The 24,153-nt window shown below is 36.6% G+C and overlaps 2 protein-coding genes across 8 annotated transcripts in view; both read right to left on the reverse strand.

The window, feature by feature from the left end:
- LOC108976375 (probable multidrug resistance-associated protein lethal(2)03659) overlaps positions 1-803 on the reverse strand; it is a 16,462-nt gene extending 15,659 nt beyond the window's left edge. The window contains exons 1-2 of the mRNA XM_018945430.1: positions 629-803; positions 84-320 (exon numbers count right to left, since the gene is read on the reverse strand). The gene's annotated coding sequence lies outside the window, so the exon portion shown is untranslated. The remainder of the gene's footprint in view (positions 1-83; positions 321-628) is intronic.
- Positions 804-10,180: 9,377 nt separating this feature from the next.
- LOC108976377 (probable multidrug resistance-associated protein lethal(2)03659) overlaps positions 10,181-24,153 on the reverse strand; it is a 31,430-nt gene continuing 17,457 nt past the window's right edge. For all 7 annotated transcript variants that reach the window (XM_018945436.1, XM_018945437.1, XM_018945435.1 and 4 more), the window contains 10 exons: positions 23,499-23,584; positions 15,418-15,577; positions 14,989-15,355; positions 14,483-14,900; positions 14,074-14,422; positions 13,188-14,015; positions 12,525-13,105; positions 11,670-12,448; positions 11,179-11,595; positions 10,181-11,107 (listed from right to left, as the gene is read on the reverse strand). In XM_018945436.1, coding sequence (XP_018800981.1) covers positions 11,072-11,107; positions 11,179-11,595; positions 11,670-12,448; positions 12,525-13,105; positions 13,188-14,015; positions 14,074-14,422; positions 14,483-14,900; positions 14,989-15,355; positions 15,418-15,577; positions 23,499-23,584 — 4,021 coding nt within the window. In that variant the 3' untranslated portion in view covers positions 10,181-11,071. The remainder of the gene's footprint in view (positions 11,108-11,178; positions 11,596-11,669; positions 12,449-12,524; positions 13,106-13,187; positions 14,016-14,073; positions 14,423-14,482; positions 14,901-14,988; positions 15,356-15,417; positions 15,578-23,498; positions 23,585-24,153) is intronic.

Here is a 24,153-nt window from a genome sequence, read left to right on the forward strand (position 1 = left end):
ATGAAAAAAAATTTATTTTTCTAAAAAAAAAATACTTTTCGGCTTTAATATCAAATACAAACTAAACATATTTTTTTGCGAACTTCTTTAGTGTAGCAGCTATTTTGCCATATTTAGGTAAAAATTTTGTATTTTCAGCACACCAGATCACGTCTAACTTGTCTTTAGATATCGCAAAGATATTTATTTAATACGTAAAATTGCAAGTCACTTTTTCGTTTAAAAAAATCTCGTTTACAAGTCAATATGAAACCAGATTAGCACATACATACATACAAGCATATGTATAAATTTAATTTCTATTAAAAATGCAGCACTGACTGTAAATAAAAACATTGTTAACAATATATTATACAACTTTTTTCCGCTGTTTTCGGCACTTTCTTATGCAACTTTTGCGTGTCTTTTAGATTCCAGGTATTTTTTGTCTTTTATCTCAGTTTTTATTGTTTCAGAACCTTGTAAGTACGTGTACTCAATCAAAATGTATTTGGAACACGCTGCGTTGACTGAATAATTTAGTTTTTTTTTTTGTTTTTTTTGAAATATTGTAAAAGAGGTAAGTTAAAAAAACACAACAACAAGATAATTTTATTCTTTCACCAGCACATAATGTTTTTTGTCTTACAATGTGCATATAAAACAGCGTCCACCGAAAATTCACTGCACTTTAATTCATTCAAGTAAGTAATTTTATTAACACCTTGATGCCGAAAATAAAACATACGTTTTACTACCAATGCGCGTGCTGCCACTATTTAGAACCTTCTGCCAATAGCAAGAGCGCTCCGCACATTCTAACCGTTCGTGCAAGACTCTTACTGAAGAGTAGACGCACCACACTTTTATACCGGTCGGTGAGCGCTCTTATCGCAAGTGTAAGATCGTTGAATTTCGGAGCATTCACTCACATCCAAGTCTCTTGGTTACGCTTTTGTTTTGTTTACAAGAGGATTGTTGAAAAGCTTTTATTTTATTTTTTAGAATGCCAYAGTGTTTTTGCTAATATCAATAGTCATATTATTTCGTATGTAAATATGAGAATTAATCAGCACTTTTATATTGCTTGACGCAGTTATTATGCAAGCCTTTGCGCTAACATGCTTGTTACAGCGTCAGTGGCATGCGCCTGACAACTCTCTTATTTCTGGCTTATAACGTTTTCTCTGCGAAAATTCACAGGCTTTAGAATTCACTTGTCAATGTACGAGTTGATGCGCAGCTATGACTATGACAAAATTTTTGAGTTGAAAGTGTAAGCACGGTGCCGTTTTGTTCTAATTGGAGCAAATTTGGTAATTTATTTTTATCTCTTTTCCAATAAATGTASAGAGTTTTTTCCATTATCGCTACCATTGTATTCAGTGGCAGCGGTGCAATATGTTCACAACAGTTCTCCACGTTATCGAATCTCAAGTTCGCATGTTGAGGCTGTGTATAGAAGACTTTCAGAATTATTACAACATACAACTTTAAAGGAAAATAGTGCGTTTCATAAAGAATGGATTTAGACAAGCAGACTTCGCTTTGCTATACAAGTATACCGAGTTGAGCAAAAGAATCGAATTATCGCCTGGTAGCTCTAAGAAAATGTCTCCAAATATGAAAATTTATGAAACGAGATATTTTTCAAGTAGTTGGAAGCGAGATATGAATTTTTTTTTTAATAAAAAAACAAAAAATTAAAAATAGAAAATACTGGAAGGCGGAAGACCTTCTCGTTACAATTATTAATACAATTAATAACGCATAAAAAACTTGGTATTTTGATGAGGTACTTAGTGATGGGGTACTTTTATCAATAATATTTTTTTTGGCAGATCATGCATGAGTCGCGTCAAGCKGTTATGTTATTTTTGTTAATTTTTAGCATTTCATCATGGAAAGAYTTWTGCCTGAACAACATCTACAAATGACAACTACAACTCTATAACAAAAACTGAACTTATGATCAACATAATTGCGTTATTGAGCGTACTGTTCGCATAACCATCACCCATATTGAKACCCAGCATTCACTATTGGATAATATTCGACAGATTAGAGCACGTCCAGCACGCAGTGTAGAAAATATAGCAACCGTAGCTGAGAGTGTACACGAAGTCTGTGGAGAGTCAATTCGGCGYCGATCGCAGCTAGTTGAACTGACATTTGTGCACATTTTACGTCGAGATCTTTAATAGAAAGAGTACAGAATACAGCTTTTGTAAGAACTGAACCCGCTCTGTGGACTCTTGAAAAGTTCCAACGATTTCGAGTCAAGCTTTGTTCAGCAATGAGAACAATTTATGTCTCAATCGGTATATAAATAAGCAAAATTGYSRCATTTGAGACAAAGAGTAACCTGAATATATTCAAGAGCTGTCATTTCATCCARAAAAAACAGCGTTTGGTGTGGTTTGTGAGCCGGTAGAATCATCGGTCCATATTTCTTCAAAAAAGATGTGAGAATATAACCGTCTTTAGCGACTGCTATCGCGCCCCTTCCCACGACAGTCGGGTCTACGTAACCGGAACGGACCTGGATTTTTATCCGGCCAAGGACTGTCAATTCGGCAGAATTCTGCCGCTAAAACCTCAACAACAGTTATCGCGCCATGATAACCGACATTTTGATTGCTGAAATTGAAGGTCGTGATCTCGGCGACATTTGGTTTCAACAAGACGGCGCAACTTCTCACACATCGCATCAATCAATGGATTTATTGAGAGAATACTTCGGTGAGCGGGTAATTTTCGGTTTTGAGCTGGTCGATTGGCCTCCAAAATCGTGTGATATCACTCCGTTAGACTTTTTCCTGTGGGGATATATAAAATCTAGGCCCAGGCCTTTAACAAAGTGAATATATATTTTTTGTTCACCTTSAACAAAGTTCTAACCTTTAATGCAGAGTAAGCGACAGCAGTTGCTCCAAGGTTTTGATTCCATATTTACTAATTGATTCCCAGAACGCTTACGATCAAATATGACCTGGACTGAMAAAGAAAATATTTTCGCATATTTTAATAAAAAAAAAGGTTCAATACAAGCATGGCAAAGCTTTAATCAAATTTCCATATACTTGTTGTTATAACTCACTCAGCAGTGATGGCATTTAATGCATTTAACGAATTCTTTTTTTTATTTTTTTTTTTTTTATTCAGTCAATTTATTGTATAACAGATGTTGAGATCCTCTGCTATCTCTGATTTCAACAACACAACGATTTCAAGCACTATTTCTATAACTTGCTCAATAATGTCATCAACAATTATTAATTAATTAATTAAAATAATTATTATCATGGCCTGCACTGAATGTTCAAATACTAGTGTATCGATTCGGTTTGGGTGCGCAGTATATATGGTTCAGTCCGGATCAAATTTGAGTGTAAGTTCAAATTCATATTTTTTACTCAAAACTAAAATTCTGTTGAATGCGATTTATTTTTTAATTTTTAAAAGCATGTGTAACTTTTCGGTTTTGAATTTTCCAAAATATATTAATAATTATGATTAAATGTTATATACTGAATTGCGTGGCGTATTACTTGCATTTAATTARTATCAGCCTTAATTGCTTCTCTTCGAATTACAAAAACAAAAAACTCACTCTTTATGAGGCTATTTAATTATTATCTTTATATTAGAGTCCTATAAGTGGATGCAAATTACTCAATATAGGCATTAATGGAACACAATTATGGGCAACAATTGGGTTAGTGCTATTTGGAGCTATTTATATACATACATATAATTATGTACTTGTATGCGAGTGTGTGTGTATACACGTTGTAGCCGAACTGCGTAGGAAGTTGCCGGCAACTGTTGACTTCTCTCAAAAGAAAACAGAATTACAGTGAAGACGTACACATGGTGGATGCAACAGATTAATTGTTAATACCCACACTTAAAATAACTAAACACACGGAAAGTATATTGAAAACAGCAGGAAAAATATGCTGTGTCGAATGTGAAGAGAGGAACAACTCGTTGTAAATTGCTTCTGTCTAATGAGGAATTTCGCAAAGGGGGAGTAATAGTACTACAAAAATATCGATAAAAATATTTGGACTAGAAACATTATCATAACAATATCCGGAAGCAAAAAATTTATATATCGTTATTGTTATTTACGCCGATATCCGCAGTTGCAAAACGAAGCCACACTGCTAAGATCAAATCAGTTTGTTGACGGTGAGCTTTAATCTTTCATACAATACGCTCGACAGAACCGTATATGCCATGTTGAGGAGGCTTATCCCACGGTTTTTGGCGCAGATTGTGGGGTCTTTTTATGGATTGGGCAGAGCACACTTAAATTCCAATCGTTGGGCATGCTTTCGTCCGACCATATTTTACAAGAGAAAATAATCTAGAGGCGTCAAATTGCATGACCCTGGGTACCATTTGGCTTGATCGYTTTTCGAAATGATCGGATAACCAAACTTTACATGCAATGTTTCAATGTTTAGACGTGAAACATGATAGGGCGCACATTATTTTTTGAAAATAGAGATCGTCCATAACGATTTTATCAAATTCCGGTGAAAAAAATTCAGTCAAAATCATACTATAATGTTCGCTATTCACGGTACGGTATTTCCTGCCTCATTTCGAAGTCCCGATGATGCCACCATATCACAAGCCGCACAAGACGGTCAAGTTTTGGGAATGCAATTGCGTTTCCTGAACCGCGCGAGCATGTGTCTGACCCCAATGTCGACAATTTGTTTATTCACTAAGCCGTTAAGTCGGAAATAGGCCACATCTGAGAATATGATTTTTCGATAACCAAATTAATGATTTTATTGGATTTTTTTTTTTTTGAATTAGCGAAATAGTCTTGGACAACTAACCTTACTGAATACACTAAAAATAATTACAAAAAGCAACCGTAAACAAGCATGAACGCAGTAAGTTGTCAAATTCAGGTCATTATTATTGGTAGACGCTGTATTTATGAACTATTCAAGTCACATGTGGTAGGATAACTTTCACAAGACCGCACTTAGAAAAGAAAATATGAATGAATTCACACACTAAAAGATATATACTCACGTATGTATATAAATGTACAAAATGTTGTTAATTAAGTGCATTCAAAAATTTGACGGTTGGATCGCCAAGGGCTTTTCTTCCCTTAATTTTCACTGAATGTGCTCTACATGGAGGCACACGCAGATAATAGCGAAAATCTATCATATTGATGCATTCCTTCCAGCAGTTGATGCAATTATTACGTSTATGAAAACTTTATGACCCATCAATTCCATTAATAGCTCTTACGCCACTGCACACGAAATGTGAAGAGCGAAATCTTTATATGTATGTTTGTATATTTATATGTATAACGGTATGTAGGTGCCGAATATAGCGTAAATTGGATTACCACAAGATTATGTCGGAACTTGGCTAGTAGCAGGCAGGAGTGGTATAAGTTCCGCCTCAACTGTATGTGATTCTTAAATGTGTATTGAGAATATTACTAATGAGGTGACAAGTGTGATATACTTTTGGGTATAATACACATTTTCACTTACATACATTCTAACTGGACGCAGAATATGAGAGCATTTTTTTTCTTTTTGCGGCGTAATTCTAAGATCTCAAATGTCGTTTTCAACTATAAAAAGTAGACTTTAAAATGATCTCTCCAGAAGCTCTAGAGTTTGGTATGGCTATTATGCCATTATAGAACTCATATCAAAGATTAAAATAGAAGTAGTCAATTTTAAGGCGAGCTATTATATGCATGCTCATCCACGCATTTTCGCATATTCGCACATACACACATATTTGTAGATATTAATATTACAAATTGTTTGCGTTCGTTTACAACGTCAGCGTTGCATCGTTGCTTTGAAATGCTTACCAATAAAATAACTTTAATGACTGGAACTCCTTATGCGAACGTACTTAATATTCTGTAGGCWATGGGCGCTTACTCAAAATCCATAAAAAAGTGGGAAGTACATTAAAAAATATACGCATGGCTTGTTTGTTTGTGTTCATAGCCAAATGAAGCAACGATTCACCGAAATTTTTATGATGAATTACTAGAAATAATGACGAAAATTTCGGCATTGCAATGGAGTGCAACGGAGTTAAAACAATAAACTTGAAGATCATACAATTTGTATACTTATAGTACATATGTATTCATATATTACATAAGTATACATACATATGTTTATATTAGCTTGTTAGCAACGCAACACGTCAACACGCAATTTTTTACAAAGTGGGTGGTTCGCGGATTCATAAGCCTTCTATATACTATATGTATATGTAGCTTTATGTTTTGTTTAGTTTAAGAAAGCATTGGTCACTGCACTGGAACTTCTGCTGGAGATAGCAGATTATGAAAATGTAATCACGAGGGCAACGTAGTGAGATTACTTGTATGAAAGAGCTTCGTAAACTTTGTGTTTTCTGAAGCGTAAACCCATTCTTACTTATAATTAATGCCGAACTGTTGCTGGTGATTCTGAGTAACAACGCTTTGATTGGGTATTAACAACGATCATCTTAAAGAAAAGTTGAAGTTGTTTCATATTCATAACTGACTATTGACTGAAATATATTTGTTTAAATGAGTTTATGTACAATTGAGAGAGTAGTAAAGAATGCTCCATATTAAGGAGGTAAAATTTCTTTAAAAAATCGATTTTTTTTATTGCACAAATCGAAGGCTTMAATTGTCTAGAACATGTTTGTAAAATGTTTTTTTCGAACCGTGAATTTGTTCCGTCGCAACACGACTTTGAACGGACCTTTGTCCTGAGCATAGATATATCGACATCGAACTTTGGCACGCGTTTGATCGAGACAAGATTTTTCGAATCTGCGCGCGTTCTCGTTTTTGAACCATTCAAAAAACTATGTTCACCTTTTGCCCGCCTAAAAATTAGACGAAATTTTCCGGCGCTGTAACCTACAAAATCGCAATATTTTGATCATGAACRATTTTTTACAGCAGTTCAAAGTGGAAAAATCATACGAAAAAACGATACTCTATTTTCAAGTGGCCGCTATTTTGTTTCTATAATGATTTTTATCATGTTTTCCAGGTAGGGGCGCCTCTACGGAATGCTATCATTAGGATTCGTTTGATTTTTTGGTTGTAGACAACGAATTGTGATCGGTATCGTGCCCGCAGATGAGGTCGGGTTTCAAAACACCTTTTGCTCGAGCCGCCATTTTTGACAACCGACACTCAAAAATTCTGATTTGATAGATGAAACCWGAATAAACACAAAGCAGAATAGCGCACATGTCTAAGTCAGTGTACTTCTTCACAAAAAAAAAATTTAATAGTAGGTACTTTTCGCACAATTATATAAGAGGGGTTAGTTGGAATTCTCAAAACAAATTTAATTTTATTTCCTTAAGGCACATTTGAGAACATTTAAGAATATAATATATTTGGATTTTTCAAAAAAAAAAAATTAGTTTTATTTTCTTAAGGTACATTTGTATATTAAAGAATACCCACAGAAAATTTCCTAACGTTCCGGTGAATATTTTCGAAGTTACCTGCAAATTTGAAAAGGCGTTTCAGATTGCTTGGAAGTGCATTCCAAACTATAAACGTCTTTTTATCAAAATGGTGTTTAAAAAGTCGGTAATCAACATTACTCGAAAACGGCTGAACCGATTAGGCTCAAGCTCACGAGCTTCTTAAATTTATTTTTAGTAATTAATSAAAGATTTTTTCTCACCGTTAAATATCTGTTCTTTACCAATAATTTAATGCAAACATTTTGGTCAACATTTTTTTTTTTTTTTTTTTTTTTTTTTTTTTTTTGGGAAACCAATTGCAATTATAATTGCCTAAACTCATTTTTGTATGTAATCCAACAACAATTTTTTTAAACAGGTATAAAAATGTACGATTTTTGTGATTTTACGATGTGAGATGTATGTAATCCAACAACAATTTTTTTAAACAAGTATAAAAATGTACGATTTTGTGATTTTACGATGTGCTATGACAAGTCTAAATTATAACTTTCGTGAAAAACGAACGAAAGGAGTATAATAGTTGGTCTGCACAAGTGATATTGTCGGGAGATGTGTAGTTGTCGTAGCAACATAGAAAATTTCCGAAATACTTTTGGAAGGTAAGAGCCGCTGATCGGATAATAATACAGATCCACTCTAGTAAGATTGAGTGATTTTAAAAGCAGCCACATTCTTCTCTTTGTTTTAACAACAATAATGAGAAACCAAAACTAAACTATTTAAAACAAAGTAAATAATATAGGAGTGTATTTCATGAATTTGCTCAAACTATTCAATGAAAGCATCTGATTTGGTTATATATGTACATACATGTTTTGCTCATACATATGTACATATGTATGTAAAAATACACTGTTTTATACAGCTTTCTCAGCACTCATACGCCACCACCGCTGGCACACACTAACATATTCACACACATATGTATGTATGTATGCATATACCGTATGAAAAAACATGTTTTTGTGCTTACTAATACCACTACACAGCAATTCATCACTAATCACTCATCCGGCAATGTCAATCGCAATCACCTGCCACACGACCTGTGTCGGGCGCGCAATAACTCACAGCACGACACCCTCCTACCCTACCGCAAATGTATTGGCATCGACACAATCGTAAGAGTCGCGGCAGCTGATCGAATCGAATTATTGAATTTTCCACCCTCCTGCATTGAGAGCAAATACGCAACACAAAATCAATTGTTTCGTTAATTTCATATTCACACGCGATCTTTATTTATTTATATCGAAAATGATTGTTGTGTGTTGCATATGCAGCGCTATTTCCGTTTTCGACATTCACTTTCAATAAAAGAACACTACATTTTGTTTGGCTTTTATTTGTTGAATTATTCAATGGCATGGTTTTAGGCGCTGTTGCTGCTCACCTAGTAGTGTGAGTCGCGTACATTTATTTTGCACAATATTTATAATATTTCACACAATTTATTTAGACATTTTTATTCGTGCTTGAAATTAATTTTACTTTTTTGAAAATTTTTTGATTGAAATTTTGTGCAATGATTTTTGAATGTTGGTGCAGTGGCAATAATCAAAACAAAAAACAAACTGTCAGTGACGATTTGTTGTTGGCATTGTAGATTTTTATCATTGTTTTGTTTTGCTCAGTGCTGACAAGTGTTGCCACATGGGAGGTGTGCTCATGTAGCCAGCTTGTTGTACCTTCAGTGGTGAATAGGTGAATTTTAAGTTGGAAAAAGTGTAAATAATATTTTAAATAATAATAATTCAAAAAATGTGTAAATTGTTGGTCAAACAAAATATTATGGTGAGAAATTACATGTATGACTTTTTTACACTTTTTTAGAAATTATTATTTCTATTGTGTAAACTTAGACGTTGGGTTTATCGCTCGAACTTTTACAAAAAAATGTGCTTCGARATATACAAATATAACTTCCACGAACAAATTGTTTATTTCGCTTGAAATTATTTAATTTTTCGTTATTTTGTATTCCCTTGATGAACAAAATATATTTTCCTAGTTCGGGCAGATACGTTTTCCATAGTATATATGCACGTATTTCGTCGTAAAAACTAGTTCAATACTGATTTTTTTGTTGTTGTAGMKACAGAAAGTATTCTTGAAGAAATTTCGAGGCATGGCGCCGAGTTGACAATGCTTGACCGAATAAAAATCCGGGTCCTTTCCGGTTACTTATACTCGACTGGCRTGGTAACGAGTTCTATACTAACGCCATATTCAAAAGTGCATTAGAAATCGGTCTTGCCGATGAAATTCATTGCTTTGAAAAATCGCGGTAAAAAAAAAATAATTTACTCTCAAAGTTTCTAGTACTTTACATACAAAATAAGAGTTACTTGTCAACTTTTATTTATTATTTATTGATTTTTAAACAATTTAAGCTGTAAGAGTTGAAGAGTAAGCTTTTTGTTTTGCCTTTACGATTTGAAAGTAACAACGTGAGAGTATTATTTGTCAAGAAAGAAGCTTACTATTAAACTCTTATTGCGGAAATTATTTAAAACTCAATTAGTAAGCGAAAATAAAAATCAAAATTTAACTTTTGTTTTATGAGGAAAAATTATAAATTGCAAAATAATTTTTAAACTTGATTGAATTTTCTCATTTCCTCTAAACTGTTACGGCCCCTGAATAAAACCAAAAAAATACAACACATTTATAGTTACAGTTTGATCATTTCAGCTTTCGGACGTTTATTTGTAGTGGAAACAATGACAGTACATACCATTTCATTTTCCATATACACACATACTATACATAAATTGGTAATTTTGTTTCTTATAAACTTATGTAAAGGCACATTCTCAATGTATTATTATATTTATTGTACATAGTTAATATTTATTGTTTCATTAATTTTTTTTTTTTCATTTTCGTTTACATAAATTTTAGTTATCATAAGAAATAGCATTTAGCAATTCATTATCTTGTATTGTTATACAAATACAAATACAAAAAAGGCAAATACATTTTATATAAAATATATGAATATGCTTATGGAAATATATATTTATGTATATATGTTGATCGTAAATGACACTTCAATGCGGCATGTTAAAAATGACATATGTAGGTATGTGTATATGTACTTATTTACTTAAAACTATTACACAAAATCACTTTAACACTTACAACAACTACAAATAATAGCAAAAAAYGAAATAATTAAAAATTAGAATTACAATTGCTTATTAGCATTTGTGCTTAAAAGTAAGCGCTACCCTAACTACATACATATATCATATATAATATGTATGCATGTGCGTAGCGAATGTTTTTATGCACTATATCGGATTGTTGTGGACTTTTCACAAAAGCAGGAAACAGAAAATTTACATACATATATACCTACACTCTTAAGGTTTGAAAGGCTGGCTTATAGYCTAATCACGAGCAGCAGTTATTTTGTCAAAAGTCCGTAGATACGAATGTACATGTGGGAGGGAGTTAATGCAGCTACAAAAATCCACTAAAATAAAAACAAGTTTCGCTTTCGCTTGGCAAACTCATTCAAACTGAGTACAATTCTTAGTTACTAAACACAGCAATGCTATTAATCCATTTTCGATTTCAAGCTCAATTCGTGCGCCTGAAAAAGTCATTAATAATTATTATAATTGTTGTACAAACATACATATATGTATATCGTCAATAACTTACTTTCTGCGCAACTCTAGTTAGATTTTCAGCCGTTGACTTGCCCGTTTGCTGCACCATGCCGTGGAAAATCTTCGCTTCACTCTTTGTTAAGAGCTCATATGGCGTGCCAAACTCCACCACTTGACCAGCGTCCATAACTAACACCTTGTCCGAATCCATAACCGTGTTCAAYCTGTGCGCGATTGTGAGTACAGTGCAATTCTTGAATTTATCTCTAATAGTCAACTGTATGAGCGCATCCGTCTGCGGATCCACATTCGCGGTGGCCTCATCTAAAACCAAAACACGATTCTCACGTAGTATAGCGCGCGCTAAGCAAACTAATTGACGTTGACCAACACTGAAGTTGGCGCCGCCTTCGGAGATTTTACTTTGCAAACCACTAGGCAACTCCGCAACGATATTCTTCAATTTAACCTTTGTGAAGCGAATAAAAAAAACACAAGCAATTTTAACATTTGCTAATAGCAATCGAAAAAAAACACACTCACCTCCTCGAGCGCCTCCCACAATTTGGCATCCGTATACTCATCGAATGGATCCAAATTGTARCGCATAGTGCCGGAGAAGAGCACCGGCTCCTGTGGTATGATTGAGACTTTGCTGCGCAAATCATGCARACCCATTTCTTTGGTGTCACGTGAGTCGATAACTATCGAACCGTCATTATATGAGAGYCTGAAAAGCGCATTGATAAGCGATGACTTGCCCGCACCAGTACGTCCCACTATGCCAACTTTTTCGCGTGGTTTGATCACAAAATTTAGTGATTTCAACACATATTCGGCCTTTGGATCAGGGAAGTAGCGCAGACTGAGTTCATCGAAGACGATTTTACCTTCTTCTGGCCAGGTTTTTGGTGGTTTCTTATCGGCGGATGATTCCAACTCACCCTCCGGCTCGATATCATCATACTCTACTACACGCTCCACTGCGGTCATGGTGTTCTCCAATTCAGCTGATTGACGCATGCCCCATTGCACCATACCCGTCATGCCCATGGCCTGTGTGATGGCCAAGCCCACATCACCGCCATTCGCCGGTGGAAAGAGGAAAAAACTCAGTGTTATTATGGCAATATAGATAATGCAGCAACAGTCAAGCCAATAGCCGAAGGCGCGTGACGTGGATATGAACATATAAAATGCAGAGCTGTGCAGATCCTGATAATTGTCGAACTCATAGATGAGCACGCGTTGAGCGCCATAAGCGCGTATCGTCGACAAGCCAGAAAGCGAGGCAGCCATGTGGGAGTACATTGGTGAACGCGCTAAATGAGAATGCAATAACAAATATTTTACTGGGCGTATTTAATATTAAAAGGTAATTCCACCATAACCACTTACTTATTGCCTCCAATCGCTTAACATCTCTAGACGTCTGCAAGTAGAATGATCTCAAGTAGTAGAAGAATATTGCCAATATAGCTGTTGGTAGTACGAAGAGTGGATTCACAACGGCAATAACAACTACAATGCCGAAAAGCGAAAGGAATATCTGTATCACGTCCATCATAACTGATGGCAATATCTCATCGACCTGACCCATATCCTTAGAGAAGCGATTCAATATGCGACCGGCGGGATTTGTGTTGAAAAAGTACATTGCGGCGCGCGTGATGCCGCGAAACATGGAGTTGTGWAGATTRGTGGAAGCTTTCATGGCCACATTGAAGAAGAGGAAGCTACGCGCGAGCGTGATGACAACCGTAGCCACGGTTATGGCGGTAAATATGTAAATATCCAACATTTCARCATCCATGTCGACACCTACATCGCGCAGCAGAGTCATGATTGTCGATTCCTGTTCGGTTAGCGCTGTTGGTGGCAGTGTTGTCGTATCGTTAAAACTGTCCAAAGTATCATCGAGGCGCGTATCATTGATGTTAGCTGAATACATCTTGCCATCGCGACCCTTTTTGGCAACCCTGCGAACAATTAAGAGCTTAGCATAAGTTGATGTTTCGAACGATGGAATACACAAAGTCATAGTCATACTAATACACTTACCAGTAGGCCAAGAACCAATCACCACCTGAAGCGAGTAGCTGCGACAACATACAGAAAAACAGCATGATAAAGAATGTGAGAAAACCGCCACCGGCACGGAAATATTTCTGATATAATTCCAAACCAATCTTGCCCTCCTCTTGTGTCTCTTGCTGCTGCATTGGTGTTTCTTCAACATATGAGTCTGCTACAGAATTCAGTGAGGCCTCACTATTTCGCCGATTGCTATAAACTTTGCTACTGGATCGCGAGCGCGACTTTTCCTCTACCGCCTCCTCTTTCTCGGGATCAGCCAAGAGGTTTGCGAAATCCAAACCGGATTCACGCAATGAGTCATATGTACCCACGGCGCTTACACGTCCTTTCTCCATGATAACAATTTGATCGGCCTGCTGTAGGAACTGCAATTGATGTGTGATCAGCACCACGATGTGTTCGCGCAGAAAACCACGCATACACTGATCAAAGAGATGACGGCCCACGTGAGTGTCTACCGCACTCAATGGATCGTCCAGCAGATAGATTGAGGTTTCACGGTACACTGCGCGCGCCAAGCTAATACGTGCTTTCTGTCCACCAGATAGCGAGGCACCACGTTCACCCACAATCGTCTTGTCGCCATAGGGTAGTAGCTCGAAGTCGCGTTCCAGTGCACATTTCTTTACCACTTGCTGATAGCGACGTCGATTCATTGGCTGACCAAAGAGTATATTCTGGCGTACAGTGCCGGTAAAAAGCCAAGGTTCTTGCGAGGCGTATGAGAAAGTGCCATTCACCTTTATGGTACCCGACTCCGGTCGTAATTCACCGAGTATGCTTTGTACTAAACTATAGCGAAAATATATATTATAATTTGCTTGTAAATTTGTTGCAAACTGAAACTCACCTCGATTTTCCCGAACCGACTGGTCCGATAATTGCAATCAATGTGCCGGGTTGCACGCGCAAATTCACATCGTCCAAAGTGTACTCCGCTGAGTTAGAATCCCATTTAGCCTTCACATGGCTCATTACAATGCCAGCCTCGGACAGTGTTGCGTGCCCATTGGAWGCAAATAGCTTTTCCGCCTCTTTTCTATTCAATGATTTTTCGTCGTCTTTCACAACGGTGGATTGGTTACTGCCTGGGTAGTTGGGATTATCGACGGATTTATCAACGATGTCAGTCTCTTCGTATAGCATRAATTTTTGTATGCGTTTAATAGACACTAAGGCCTCTGCCAACTGTGAAATACCTTCGGGAAATTGAAAAGTGGTTATAATACACAGTCATCTATATCCTTATGTTGCAATACCTTGTGGAAAGAAAACGGTCATTGTGGTGCGCAAAATATTATAATAAGCTGTAATGACAAAGGCCTTCTCCGGCGTCAGCACCTGTTGCARCAGTACATAACCAACCAAACTTAGAAAAACGGAGACGCGCGTCAGAAACATAATGAACGATAGCAGTATACCACGTATATACGACACCTTACGTATAGCATTGATTTCCTTTCGGCGCGCATAGGCCACCATCTTGCCAAATGGTATTTCCCATGCATACATTTTGATTACCTGTATGCCCGAGATGATTTCGTTCATCATGCGCACACGCTCATCTGTACGTAAAGCGGTGCGCAAGCGTAACACTGACGTCTTCTTGCCCAGCCAACCTTGAAGCGGAATAAAGGCTAACATGAAGGCCACACCGAAAGTAGCCGCAACACCGATCTGTAATTGAGCAAACACGCAAACGTTTATGACGTAAGTATGTATGTATAGAAGTATAGTGATACGGGAATGTAGCTAGATAACTCACCTCTATTGTCATTAAGTAGGTGATAAAGACTGTTTCGATTGGGCCAATCCAAAGGTAATGTACGAAAATCATSGCCAAATCCAAGCGACCCACATCGTTCGATATCAAATTAACCACCTGCCCGGCGGTGGTCTCACCCAAAGCTGTGCGGCTTAAGCGCAGCGCCTTTCTATAAATCATGCTACACATAGCTACACGTATTTTCATGCCCACATGCATGGTGCCCAGCATGTAGGGATGCATGATGATCACATTTAAAGCACTACAAAGTATTATACCGGCTGCATAAATGTAAGCCGTGTTTAGGTTATCCTCCCCTTTCGAGTAGTACGCAATTAGACCCAGTAAAAAAAGAGGCTGTAAAGCTCTGCAGTGCAGAAACACACAATTGATTATTATGCGAGTAACAGCGCATCTCGTGATATTTACCTGAGACCCAATTCAAGTATCAGTAAGACCAGACCCAAGAGCGCATAACGACAACCAAAGACACGTATTGTGGCTTTCAGTAGGCTCGGTTCCTTCTTCGATGTCGCCTTACCTTTCAGTTCCTGTTCCCATGATGCACTCATATTATTACCAAGAGTTTCTGTAATAAAGGTAATATTCTTAGATCTTAGCTTTGTGTTAAGTGGTGGCAAATTTATATTATTATTTTATTTGTTTATAACATGTCGAGGCATAAATAATTTTCTAACTCCGACCTCTAGTAKTGAAGCTTACTACACTGAGCATCTTCAAGCCTCTGATTTGATCAACGTTAAGCACGAGATGCAAGAGTTCTACGATGTCTCTACGAGTGAAAAAATTAATTAAATTAACTATTAGATGAATTATTCCGAGGCTTTATTCTAGGATTACAGTCGACGTTTTGAGCATGAAAAAATAATTGGAGATTAAGAAAGCTACGTATTCTCGAAATGTGGCGCATTACGACCATTCCGGGAGACTTTCTAAGTATCGTGTAAAGACTTTCTAAATAACTTGGCGCTATGTAGATTATACACACTTGTCTATATTCGAATCGCATCCAATAAAGGTGTTCAGCAGGTTAATAAGTGATTATACAACCTAAAGTTAACATTAAAAAAAAGCACTGAGCAAAGGAAATCCGAATAATCGAGGTTTGGTTGTATGCTCATCTCCAATCTTGTCTACTTTAATACATATGCATATGTGTAGATAGGAAGTTTTTTATGTAAAATATATAAAAGTTCAATGGCCGCGTAGTAAAAAATGGGACTCAATACGTATGTAGGTACGAAGATATATCTTCTCTCTTCTTATGTTTGATTAAAATTCATTGAGTTTTACCAATAAGGAAGAGCAATATTTAAAAAATTTAAATATTGTATGTATTAATGATCAGCGTGGTTAACCAAACATGTGTTAGCCCTATAGGAAGTTATTAAATTACTGAACTAGCTCAAAACTATGATATTTTAATTTAAATCGGAAATTACTATAACGATGTCAGTTAAAAGTTCCCAAAAAAAATTTAAGGAATACGATTTGAGTAGTACGCTTGGTATTGAATCTAATTCTTGGAAATATTTTAAATTACAAACTATTTCGATTTAAAAAACCATTTGTCAAAAGTGTCTAGTTATTAAGGGAGTAATGCAATAAACGTTCCCGAACACATTTCTACGGAGAATAAAATAGAATGTTCAATCCGCTCATTCGGGACGTACAAATCTCCCGGAATGGACAGAATCACTCCAGCAGTGCTACAGAATGCGCTCTGTCTATCCGTGCCGTGGCTAAAGGCGATTTTTATGAATGCCACACGCGTGGAGAGGCTGGAGTAGTTTTCATACCGAAGGCAGGTAGAAACAACCCAACCTTCTCAGAAGAGTTTAGGCCTATAATCTTAACTTCCTTCCTGCTGAAAACTTACACTTTACAAAATCTTTGACGCGCACAATAGGGCCGCAGCGTCGCAGAAGCTTGTGCAACGACACATATACGAAGGGCAGTTCAGTAAAGACTGCACTCCATACTTGTTCTTCTTCTATTAATCGGCGTAGACACCGCTTACGCGATTATAGCCGAGTTAACAACAGCACGCCAGTCGTTTCTTCTTTCAATTATAAATTCCAAACGAAGCCAGGTCCTCTATGGAGGTTCCCTTCGATAAATGTGACACAACTCTCTCTCAAGAACCGCACCAAGTACCTTGGGGTAGTCTTGGACAGCAAACTGCTCTGGGAACGGAACGTGGAAGAAAAATTAGAAAAGCTAGCATGTTTAAATATGCATGTGGGCAGATGCTCGGCACAACCTGGGTGCTCTCTCATGCACTGGCTATTGTAAGACCAATTCTGCTCTACGGTGCAGTAGTATGGTGGACAGGCGTACTGAAATCCACCCACCGGAAGCCAATGTAAAGTGTTCAGAGGCTTACTTGGCATAACTGGAGCTTTAAGAACAACTCCAACGGAGTAAACCTCACCGAAGACAGCCATGCAGCAATCAAGGCAGTAACCTCGTATCGTATATCGGTCTGAAGTGTCTTAGGTAGCAAGGCAGCAGTTGGAAGTGTTGACATAAGCACGCAACTTCACTTCTACTGACTGCCAGACATTGTACATACGACAATCCGGATAGTTAGAAAGTAAAGAAAATTAAAGCCAGATGGAACGAGCTACCTAGGTGCAAAACTGCAGAAGTCATGTGCACAACGGTAGATCGAAAGTACACAAAATTCCTATTGACACTGGATAGAAGAGATTGTAGGAATATGATTGGAATACTAACTAGTCACTGTCTGGTGGCGACACACGCCCGCAGAATGGGGCTGACATATCGAGAAGACTGCAGAAAATGTTTAAGGCAAGTCAACAGGGAAACAATGGAGAATCTCTTGTCTACTTGTCCTGCATTGATAAGACTACGCTGTAAGCAACTGGGCTTCCCACGGTATGATGCACTGGAGGAGGTGTTGATAGTGACGCCGCAGAGTCTGTTTAGATTCGCGTCAAGTGCGGGCATCCTAACAAGACTACTTTTCATGGATCTAGCAACTGAAATCCATCTGGTCTATGAGTGGCTTATTGGCCTACCATTTTAAAGTAACCTACATCTAGGGTTACCATATGCAATGGGACTGATTTTGACTGAGACCGATATGGTAACCCTAYCTATATCGTAGAGTGTTTTCTGGAGGTTAAATAGTCGTATACTAATGACTTCATTTTCCTACTGAACTTCCACTAATTTGGTACACATATGCAAATTTAAACATGTTTGGTCTTGACATTTACCACATTTGTTATCGTACACACATATGYACATACATATTAGACACTGTTGTATTAGTCTTTCAACTATTATATTTAACCTATCTCTTTTGTTCCGAGCTTTCCGACCGCAAATATACGAATACATTTGTGTAAATATGTAAGTTGCGAATTAGTATGGCATGGATTTATTTAGATTTATTTGTCTAGATTTATTTAAAAAATGTGTTAAGGCAGTGAAGAGATGGTAGACATGCAGCGCATTGTAGCGTCATGTAGCATAAGGTTATGAACCATAATCGAAATAAAAAATAAAGCTAGAAGTAACCATTCTAGTGAAACATAAATACTACACTACTTGAGAGAGAGAGAGAGTGTGTCAATATTCCAATTTTAAAGATCGATCCTCGTAGAAACCGCTCAGATAGCATCTTACATTCGGAAAATCATTCGACTAAACGACATAATATCTATTTTTGCMAATGGAGAACGGAAGGAGTTAGCCTATTTCATATTCACCACTATAATCTAGCAATTATTCTTCTTTACTGGCGTAGACACCGCTTACGCCATTATAGCCGAGTAAACAACAGCGCGTCGTTTCTTCTGTTCGGAACGTGGCGCCAATTGGATACTCCAAGCGTAGTCAGGTCCTTCTACACTTGGTCCTTCCAACGGAATGGAGGTCTCCCTCTTCCTCTGCTTCCCCCGGCGGGTATGGCGTCGAATACTTTCAGTGCTGAAGTGTTTTCGTCCATTTGGACAACATGACCTAGCCAACATAGCCGCTGTCTTTTAATTCACTGAACTATGTCAACGTCGTCATATATTTCATGCAGCTAATCGTTCCATCGAATGTGATATTCGCCGTGGCCAACTCGTCGACTCATCAGASGTTGTCACCGTCCATGCCTCTGCAATTAATTATTTTAAATGAGACCAACTGACTGCAAACTAATGCGTATGTTCAACGGACCGATTTTTCTACAGGGTAGATATGCCAAAAGCAAGCCTTAAATTTCAGTAATATTGAATACCGCATGCAGCAGGTGACATTTAATTTGGTTTTGTGGATAGTTTAGCTGGTTCAAGTGCTGCCAACTGTTATGGGAGTCCACAGTAATTAATACTAGTATGTGAATACATCCAAATGTAGAATTGATGGAAATATTCTTTGTTGGCAAGGTTTAGACACGCAAATGTATGTACGTATGTAGTGTTTCGCTAGGAAACAAAAAATTCGAGTCACCCGAAAAGCTAAAAGTAAATATCACAWATTTTGTACATCCTTAAGTACATACATATGCACATATGTAAGCACGTGGGCATAAGAATAATCTCAGTATCAACAATTTAACAATAACAAATTTAAATTTAAATTTTCCTATCATTAATTTTTTTTTTATTTCTTATCACCACAACGATAAGCGTTTATTGTTCTCTSACACAGTACATGCAATACACACAAATGTACATTTCATTTTGTAATTATGATTTTGCAAATAATTATGAATATGTATATCAAAAATCTACTTACTGGTTTAAGCTGCCTGTGTCAGTGGATAAACTTTGAATATCTATGTATATAATCACACCCTGVAATTTCTACTTGGTTATGGTGGCTAATTAGAATAACTTCTTTCCCAAACTCAGTCTTATGCGTTAATAATATGGAGAAATAATTGATTCAACCATCTGTATCCTCCATATTAGAAAACATTAGCAATCAATATTAATTTTCATTGTCATATAGCGCGCTGTGTCTTAGACCTCATGGACGTTGTAGGGCTCTGCACAAAAGATTTCTAGTTTCGGGGTTGTGAGATTTATATAATATATTTGTGATACCCAATGAGAGTCTGGTAAATAAAGTCCGAGGAAGAGGACGRCATKGGTTTCGGTCTCTTCGACTAAACAACTCAACACTAAAGTTGAATCGCGATCTTCTCTTCAAATTACCACCAGTTCGAAATAATAAGTGAAGATGATGTTGACATCGTATCCGCTTCTGCAACTCAAATTTCATCRAACAACAGCTCACACACAGAGCCAAAAACTTCACCTATAATCAATAAGATTGACTTCTAAAAAAGCTCTTCGGGCGAGGAGAGCTAGGGGGAAAAAAGAGAGAAACTGAAGAGAAATCTTCTAAACTTTGTTCTAATTTACAGCGCATTTTAGGTGGCCATTTTGCGCTGTGCACAGTCCAGAAATTATCATGGTTATTCGAAGTAAATTTCAACGCTGATATTGTTGTCGTTGGCTATAAAACATAGACAAACCTCGAAGTTGTGGGTATAAAAAAGTAAAGTATGTGTAAGCGAGTGCACTGATTTTAAAAATGATAAAACGAAAAATCTCGTCTTAGCTTCTACCCTTGGTTCTGGAATTGGAGATAAGCTGATTCGATGTAGTTATGTCCGTCCGTAGATCTGCCTACAAACTGAGTGAACAGAATCAAGTTCTTGTAAAACTTAGATCCTTGGAAAACTTTTTTTATTTGAAAATATACCCAAATCCACATGGAAACTGTTCAGATCGGACCCTAGAAATGGCGCTACTTGAGCCAGTGAAACAAGCCATACGAACTGACTGATAGCAATCATCAATTTTCTCAATGTCTGGTTAGCAGCCATCTGCCAGTTCTRGTCTTTACCGAAAGAAGGAGTCTWGGTTAAGTTAACCAGAACTWAACTGAGAKATGACTGCTAACCAYATATGGATAARGCAGCGAAGCAAATGGGTTTAGGTTCATSGGTCACTATCATAACTTSGAAATCGTAAATAATTTCGTCTATCTTGGAACCAACATCAACACCAACAACAACGTCAGCCTCGAAATCCGACGCAGRRTATCTCTTGCCAACAGGTACTACTTSGGACTAGTTAGTCAATTGAGAAGTAAAGTCCTCTCTCGACGAACAAAAACAAAACTCTCTAAATCACTCATTATTCCCATCCTACTATGTGGTGCGAAAGACTTATGGTCCTTTGCGCATTGGCCACGGCGAATATCGCATTCGATTGAACGATGAACTGTTTGAGATATACGACACTGGCTAGATTGTGCTGTCTGAATAGACGAAAATCCTCCCGCTCTGAAAGTATTCAATGCAGTACCCGCCGGGGAAGCAGAGGAGGAGACCTGCACTCCGTTGGAAAGACCAGGTGGAGAAGGATCTAGCTTAGCTTGGAATCTCCAATTGGGAATAATCTARCAATTATTCAATTATTTTTAGGGATAGCGCTGCTACTTATTTCATTTCATATTATGAATCAAAAAAGTTCTGGTCACCCTCGAGATTGATTATTTATTTAAATGGGCAGTGAAAAGTGGAGCGCAWATAAGTATGTAGAAAGAAATACGTGTAATTCTTCTTTCATTTGTAATAATGCATRTATTTGTAGATCTCGCAATGAATTCATTAACATTGTCTTGACTTGTGGGCAAATATAAAAAAACTAAAATACTTCAAGCGATRTGCGGCGTCAGTTATGTATAAACAAACCAATTTAGTTCAATTAAAAAATTCTATGGACATATATAAAATTGGTATACCGACGACAACAACTTGTATAAAAAGATATTTGGCATTATGTATACGTTATCAGAGCTGAAACGGTGAATCCAAGTTCCAATTAGCTCTATATGTAATTGGTTAATATTTAAAAGAATAATAATTCTGGTGATTTGGATTATTAACTCAAAAAAAAAGAGTACCTTTTAAAAAACGCTGAAAATATATGTATCAACGCTATTTCCATCTAAATACATTTTATTCAAACGTTAAGTAAGTGTTTTGAATACTAGACGAGGCAATTTCACACGCACCAGTGATTTATTGAGTTTAAGAAAGCCTTGTAATAAAAGGAAAAACTTTTTGGGTGGCAACTTGGTTCTGTACTACTAATTTATTGAAGCTTATGGTATATAGAAATGCACTTGAATGTAGRTCTATTGTGTGCACTTAGTAATGTGCTAAAAAATTGGAGCATACAACACAGAAAAATATACGCAAATACAAAAACAAATATTAGCCTTATATTTTATTGATGCAAATATATAAATTGTAAAGACAATCTAGATGCCGCTTAAAGTATTACACAAACAATGCTGTCGCTACTTAGTAGAAGTGCATTCACAATTATTTTATTGCTCTTGCTTTATGATTTAGTCTCACATTTTTTTCCTTTAGCACATTATTTATTTGTGAAACTCTATTTGCTGCATTCGTAATRTCATTGGAATGGTGCTGAGTGTACTTAACACAATTTTTGACGYCAACAGCATTCTAGTTTAATAATATTATATGTTTTCTTAACAATAAGTCAATATAATGTTGGTAATCGACTGATGCTGTAGATATATTTTGAAGAAAAATAGTTATTATCATTTATATGGAATGATCATTAATTTAATTAGATTGGTACAAAAGATATTTAACCGTTACAGAAGCAGCCTTGACATCGCTAAGGAGYTTAATAATCATCATCAAAAGGTTTTGAACCATTTAAAAACGGTTGGCTAAAAAACAAAGCTCGATGTTTGGGTACTAGATGAATTGACAGTGAAAAATATAAGAACCGAATTAACATCTGCGATTCTTTGCTGAAAGGAAATGAAATCGAACCATTTCTGAAGCAAATGGTAACTGGAGACGAAAAGTGGATCGAATACGACAATAATGAAAAACATCATGGTCCAAGCGTGGTGAAGGTCAACAAATGGTTGCAAAGCGAGAATTGACGCCTTAAAAGGTAATGCTTAGTGTTTGGTGGGATTGGAAAGGAATCATCCACTATGAGCTGCTCCAGTCTGTTTGAACAATTGATWCTTAACTATCGACAACTGATGAGATTGAAGCAAGCATTCGAAAAAAAAACGGCTAGAACTGATCAACAGAAAGAGCTTCGTCTTCCATCAGGACAACGCTAGACCACGCACATATTTGATGGCTCGGCAAAAACTGGGTTAGTTTGGCTGCGACGTTTTMATACATCCACCATATAGCCCTGACCTTGCACCATCGGACTACCATTTGTTTCGGTCAATGCAGAACACCCTTAATAGAGTAAAATTTGCTTCAAGAGAGTGTCTCTCATCCACATTAAATAGATATACATATGTACATACGTTTTCGACAATATAATTTCGCAAATGGAAACAGGGATATTAAGAAATTTATGGCCATAATTTAAACTAACCCTAAACGAAAGTATAACATTTAGAATATGATTCATTATCTCACAAACAAAATATGAACTCACCTGATTTATGCACYGTCAACGCTTTATATAAATCTTTCGTGTCGAGAGTCTTTTTACGACCTTTAAAAAATATGGGGAGCGTATACCTAAAAAAATGAGAAAAGAAAGAATGTATATGACAAAACTCGGTATAGATCATACAAAACATTAAATGAAAGTAAAAAAAAAGTTACTAAAGATTAGAACATTTGAATTTATTTATGCAGAATGTTAGAGATCTGGAATAATAATATCAATATCAAACCTCAATCGTCACCTCACCCTACACAAAAATTTTATAGATATAGTTATTTCTCGAAGAAATGAATACAATCTTCGACCATACCATATCCTTTTCAGATTTCTTTATTCGGGGATTATAGTTTCTTTGGTGTTGAAGAACTGATTCTTTTTCAGTTAGCTACCTTTTTATACCCTGAACATGARCATACTATTAAGTTTGCCACGAACTAACTCCCCAGTTTATGGGATATCGATTTAAAATTTTGTACGCATCCTTTTCTTGCCAACAAGCTGTCCAATTATMCTAACCGTCGATATAGGATCACTATAGTGTATAGCCATTTAAGTAACCATCAACAGATGTTCTATATAATATTAATAATATATTTATACATCCAAGTTTTCACAATCCAAATTGACGCATTACCGTGCT

This window comes from Bactrocera latifrons, unplaced genomic scaffold, assembly GCF_001853355.1.
Source record: "Bactrocera latifrons isolate USDA-ARS-PBARC rearing strain unplaced genomic scaffold, ASM185335v1 scaffold_758, whole genome shotgun sequence".
In the NCBI taxonomy this organism is placed as follows: domain Eukaryota; kingdom Metazoa; phylum Arthropoda; class Insecta; order Diptera; family Tephritidae; genus Bactrocera; species Bactrocera latifrons.